This window comes from Zingiber officinale, chromosome 6B, assembly GCF_018446385.1.
Source record: "Zingiber officinale cultivar Zhangliang chromosome 6B, Zo_v1.1, whole genome shotgun sequence".
NCBI lineage: Eukaryota > Viridiplantae > Streptophyta > Magnoliopsida > Zingiberales > Zingiberaceae > Zingiber > Zingiber officinale.
The window spans coordinates 82,289,032-82,294,662 of NC_055996.1; the positions used below are offsets into that span (position 1 = coordinate 82,289,032).

Sequence of the window (5,631 nt, forward strand, 5' to 3'; positions counted from 1 at the left end):
CCTATTTTTCCTATTTTCCCTTTTCTTTTTAATCTTTTATTTCCTTCCATATTCGTATTCGTAGATCAGGGGACCACTATAGTAACAAATGTACCTTTTATCTGCTGATCTGCGAGCTCGAGCTCGAGCTCCTTCCCTTTTGGCCGGGAGCGTTCAGGAGCCGCTCCGTGCTTCTTTTTAATAAATAATAAGTTTTATTTAAAAAAACAAAAATAGCAAAGGAGCTGTTAAGAGTTTGTAGTTTTTAATTGTTATTGTCTACTCTTGCGAGCGATCAGATAAAAATGTAACAAAATACAAATATAAAACTTCCACTCGATGTTATAATTTTATAAACTTAACAACCTTAGCCTTAAACAAAATGTAATAATAAATTTTATTGTTCCTCACATAAATAGAGCAAAGGCTTGTAGATGAAAGCTTAAATATTATTCTTCCCTGGAAAACATTTATAATTACTTTTAAAGTTTATTTGTCTTGATCATTTAACAAAGCTTTCTACAAGGTGATAACAGACGCTGAAATAACAAAACTTTTACTACATAAAAATATTTTTTTAAAAAAAAAACTTCAGCTGCTACATGAAGGCATAACCTGCATCGATCATTCATACAAAGAATTTACCAGAATTAGCAGTCACTACAATAAATGCACCTGATTGCGAGGAGAGGAGAGAAATTGTAGGTATATAAAATTGAGAAGAAAAGAAACCCACATATTTCTAAATACTACCAACCAATGTCACTCCCAGGGAAAACCTCTCCTATGTGCACCAGAACATAACCAAAATCCAGACCAAAAAAGAGAGGACAAAAGGCATTTTTCTCCACCTCTCTGGGTTTTATTCACTCGTTTCCGGAAACATTCCCCAATTTTCTTTCACTTCAATCTCCATTTTCATTTTCTCCGGTATACATTAATCCACCGTGCACGACTTCGAATAGATGAGAAATATATTTATCTATCTATCTATCTATCTTGCAGATCATGGTTGTCATTCTCAAAACCAATCACCTCGGTTGAGGTCGCACAGAGAATGACCTTGAAGGTTGAATAGGCTGGGTGGGAACCCTTGGGGAAGGGGAAAATGTCTGTGAACGATGCAACATGTCGACCATTGAGGGAGTCTGATAAGCATGAACGAGGCTAGCAGACTCTGTGGAGTCTCCGCGTGCTGTTGCCCTCTGCCATGAGTGTGAGCTCAGCCCTGATAGCAGATATGCCCGTCCCGAAGATTCGTACCTCTGCTGGCTGGCCATCCTCTCTTGCATCTCTCTTAGTTCTGCATCCAGAGCCAAGCAAAGTTGGTCGCCAGACAGTCCTGCTAATGAGTCAGTCAGTTTCCTCCTCTGCTCCCCAAGTATATATACTGCTTCATCTAGAGCACCACGATCAGCAGCATCCCTCGCATCCTGCATTGCCTCAGCAGCTTGGACGCGAATTATCTCTCTGTCAACCACCACAGATGGTGTGTATGATTCGACGGTTTCTGGCCTTTCAATTTTTACGTCATCTCGCAGACTAACAGTTTCTTTGGAGACGGCATCTGTGTATGTACAGCACACCCTGAGCTGGGGGGTGTCTTCGGAAGGTGGAAGGTTAATATACACAAGAAAATCCCTCTCCTCGTCTGCATAGAGGTCGCCTACATTGATCGATCCAGACAGCATATTATCTTCTACCCGATTCGCATAGCTGCCAGATTTAATTGCAACAATTTGCACACCGGGTTGCACAGACTCCACCGTCAACTGCATCTCTTTCACAACCACACTCAGCAGCCCACCAATACACTGGGCAAAAGCATCTTGAATCACAACCTCAGTTTCAATAAAAGAGAATGTTCCACCAGAAATCTCAGAGATTGAATGCATTGCAGTGGAATCATGGTCTGTACCAAAACCAAAAGCATGGACCGGAATCTTGTGGGCTGTGTGACCAAGAATTGACAATGGAATAAGTGACCTGTAGTCTTGATGAGTCGAAGGATTTCTACTCCAACTGGAAGCCATAGTGTATGTGTCCTGCCCGTCAGATAGAAGGATAATACTGCAGACTGGGTTCTGCTCCTTGCGTTCTTCGATCACTTTGGCACCTTTTCTGAGGGCATCTGCAATATTAGTGCCGCCGCTTGATACTAATGAATTTACAGCTAGCAGTGCTTGCTGCCTGCCAGATTCTGTCATCCTCCTGAGGGGGAAAAGTCGCCGTGCAGATGATGAGAAAGCGATAACTGAAAGCCGATCAAGGGGGCCAAGATTTTGGATTACAAAACTCATGGCACGTTTCAAAAGTGCTAGTTTGGTGCCTGCCATGCTGCCACTGACATCAAGTATAGTGACAAGATCTACAGGAGCACGAGAACTCCACAACATTCCAGGAGCAACATTGAGGTTTCTACTAGGGCTATTTTCGCTGATAGCATTAGGAGACTTAAGATGTACCAGTACAATGAAGTTTTCTTGGGAGACTGATTTTGGAATGGCTGAGAATAATGGAACCGATTTGATTTCTACAGTTCTGACACAATTTTGCTGCATAATTTCCCCTGTTACTGACTGGAAGTTTAGAGGCTCATCGTCATTGAAAGTGCTCGGTTCAGAAGCATAGAAATAAGAAAAGGGACGATGTTGCTGATTAGTTGAGTTTGTTCGACGAAGCATGTGCATAACCGTCATTTGGCCATCTTCTTGTGACCAGTTGACTGGATTTACTCTAGCTCTACCATGAGGGTGTTCAGTGATGAGGGGGGCTTGAATGGGCAACTCTTTCCACTTAGCTCTGCAAACTGGACACATATAGTTTCCATATTTCACATTGAAGGCGATGCACTGGAAGTGAAATGTGTGTGAGCATTCAGCAGTGAAGAGTGCATGGCCTTGCCCAGCTTTCATGGTACCAAGACAAATGGAGCATATCTTCTGAAAGTATGAATAAGATAGTATACTGTCAGAAAACTACCACAACTCAGTGCGATAAGAAGAATGCAAACTGAAACAAATAGTAAAGGAAATCAGCTGCAAACGAATAATGCAAGACAACTAAATAAGTGAGAGACAGATGAAAGAAATATGTTTCATTTTCATCATAAGAATGATATCTCCACCATGGAACGATCATAACTCATGGCTATAGAACTTGCTGAGTTAAAACAACCTCAGTACAAAGGAATTTAAAAAGGAACAACAAAAAGAGGATATATGATGGCCAAAAACTAACAAAACAAACTGAAAGATATTGCGGTAGAGTATGGTTCTTTACTTAAAATCTATAGTGGTTATTCAGTTTATGCATACTCTCTAAATCAGGTAAGCTGCAAGTACACTTCAACAAATAAAACTCTTTAACCAGATTTTAAAATTAATAAATAAATGCAAGATCGAATTCAGACGTTTATACATTCTCAGATACAATAATATTTACTATGGCTAATCAGCTAAATCATATATGAACTAAGGCATACATGTTGCCAATGCATATATGATTTGGATCATTAACCCTATTTAATAACACATGCACTAGAAATGCACACAGTAAAATGCTTTGATGCCCCTACAAAGAAGATTCACTATCAGACGTAGCTTATAAAAATCTACAGAAATCACCAAACTTATTGGTTTCTTATGAGTTTAACACATGGAGTAAATCATACCATTGCAGAAATTTGTTAGTAAATGATGTGAATAGAAGTACCAAGTCACGAACACTAGATATGGACGAACGTCAACTAAACCGGTTATTAGAACTTAAAAGTTACCAAGAACTTTTATTATCGAATCGTAAGACATTGAATGAATCAGTATCATGTGCACTCTGCAACCATAAATATAAGGAGTCATCATAGAACAACCATAAACTTCAAAACAAAAGGGCAAAAAAAAATCCATCACGCAAGTTAATTTTCATGTAGGGCCAGCTTCATAAAAGTTCAATGAGCACCGATCATGATAAATACCATTCGCTGCTACTAAATTCAGTAGTGTAATGAATGTTTATGTTGCAATTCCCATATAGTCCAAACGGTGGTAGTTGAACTACTTCACATTTGTCATTACAGCATTTGGAGTACAGCTCATAAGAAAGTACACATCTGCCACTGTCGATCAAATGCTACAGCCAGTTAAAGTCTTGATGCCCCTTTAGTCCCCCACCACCTCCATCCACTATACTTTATACTTTTTATATATAATTTTAGCAATGGAACTAAATGGAAATTTTTTTGAAACACCACATGCTGCTCGGGCAGAGTCAACACTAGTAGAGTGTGTAATCTAAGAAAGCTCGAATAGTTTTTCTTTATATTTGGGTGGTCCTTTCATCCTTGTAAGTTTAGCCTTGGCCATACTTAGTCAACAGCCTCTAATTTGAAAAGAGAAAAAAAAAACAAAAGAAAACAAAACCTTCACGCTTTCACATGGTCATTTTACCTTCCGAGGATTGAAGAAGAATAGAAAACAAAACCCTGCCCTTTTTCCAATAAGAGAAAATGTATTGGTCCATAAAATGATCGTAAGACGTTGCCCGGAAGAGCACAAGCGACGATAATATGAAATGAGGGAAATTAGCGAAGATAAAATGAGAGTTGCTTCTCTAAGATATTAAAAAAATGAGAAATTTGACTGCTTTTAATACACCTAATCACGACAAAGTTTCTTGAAATCGCAAGAAGCTCAGCAAAACGAAGCATTAACCCATCGGAAAAGAATCAATAGCTTGCACAAAACAAATAGATATCGCAAAAGCACAAACCTTTGACGATCTGCTTAAGGATCTACGAAGCCGGAGGCCGCCGGAGGTCGGAGTCGGCGTTGTAGGCATCCGCGGCTGGAGTTCCGACGTCTCTGCCGAACCACCTGGAGAAGACACCACCGAGAAGGCGGAGGGACTCGACGCCCTCCTGCCTCCGGTCGCAGCCTCGGCCGTCCGAGGGCCGTTGTCGTCGACGTCCGCGGTCTGGGGTACAGAAACGCAAAGATTGAGCACAAAGGCTCTCTTCGCTCGACTCCACGGGTTCGCCATGTCTTGCTCCGCTGCAGAGAAGGGGCGAGGTAAAAATACACTTACAAAAACGGTGTCAAGGCGACACCTTTCTTTTGGGGCGCTCTTCTAGGAGCAGAAAAATCGGGGTTTGTGATAAGCCGATAGGGTTTCCGAAATCTCCTCTTCACTCACCCTTTGCAGCAGATTCTCAAACTGCTACGGATGAACGAGCCCAGAGGAGCAAATGGAGAAGTGAATTGTTTCTCCGTGGAGCTGGGAGCCGCGAAGCAGAATTATAGAGGAGAGAGATGTGGATCGCGGAGCGGAGGAAGAGGGGTTTTGACCTTTGCAGCATTTCGTCTCGGACGACGCAGAGAGAGAGAGAGAGAGAGAGAGAGAGAGAGAGAGAGCACAAGATGTCATTTGCGACAAAGGATCGTATGTTTGGATAATCTTTTAGCTTCCAGATCTGTTCATGCCCACGGTACCTATTAACGGAAATGCCACCGAGGGGCCACATTCGCTGCGTAGTTAGCAAATTGACCCTCAAAGTTTCAGGAATATGTCAACCCACGTTATGCACTTCGAAAATGTGTTCAAAAAATATCTCACCTCAGTCATGTAAATGTGAAAAGTTTTAGTACCCTCCAA

At 41.2% G+C, this 5,631-nt stretch overlaps 1 protein-coding gene across 1 annotated transcript; it reads right to left on the bottom strand.

The window, feature by feature from the left end:
- Positions 1 to 833: 833 nt before the first annotated feature.
- LOC121992865 (E3 ubiquitin-protein ligase WAV3-like) lies at positions 834 to 5,426 on the bottom strand. Its single transcript, XM_042547471.1, has 3 exons — positions 5,173 to 5,426; positions 4,750 to 5,030; positions 834 to 2,921 (listed from the first exon to the last, which is right to left on the bottom strand). Exons 2-3 carry the CDS (start codon positions 5,017 to 5,019, stop codon positions 1,011 to 1,013), a joined length of 2,181 nt encoding a protein of 726 aa, XP_042403405.1. The 5' UTR covers positions 5,020 to 5,030; positions 5,173 to 5,426; the 3' UTR covers positions 834 to 1,010.
- Between the last annotated feature and the right edge of the window lie 205 nt (positions 5,427 to 5,631).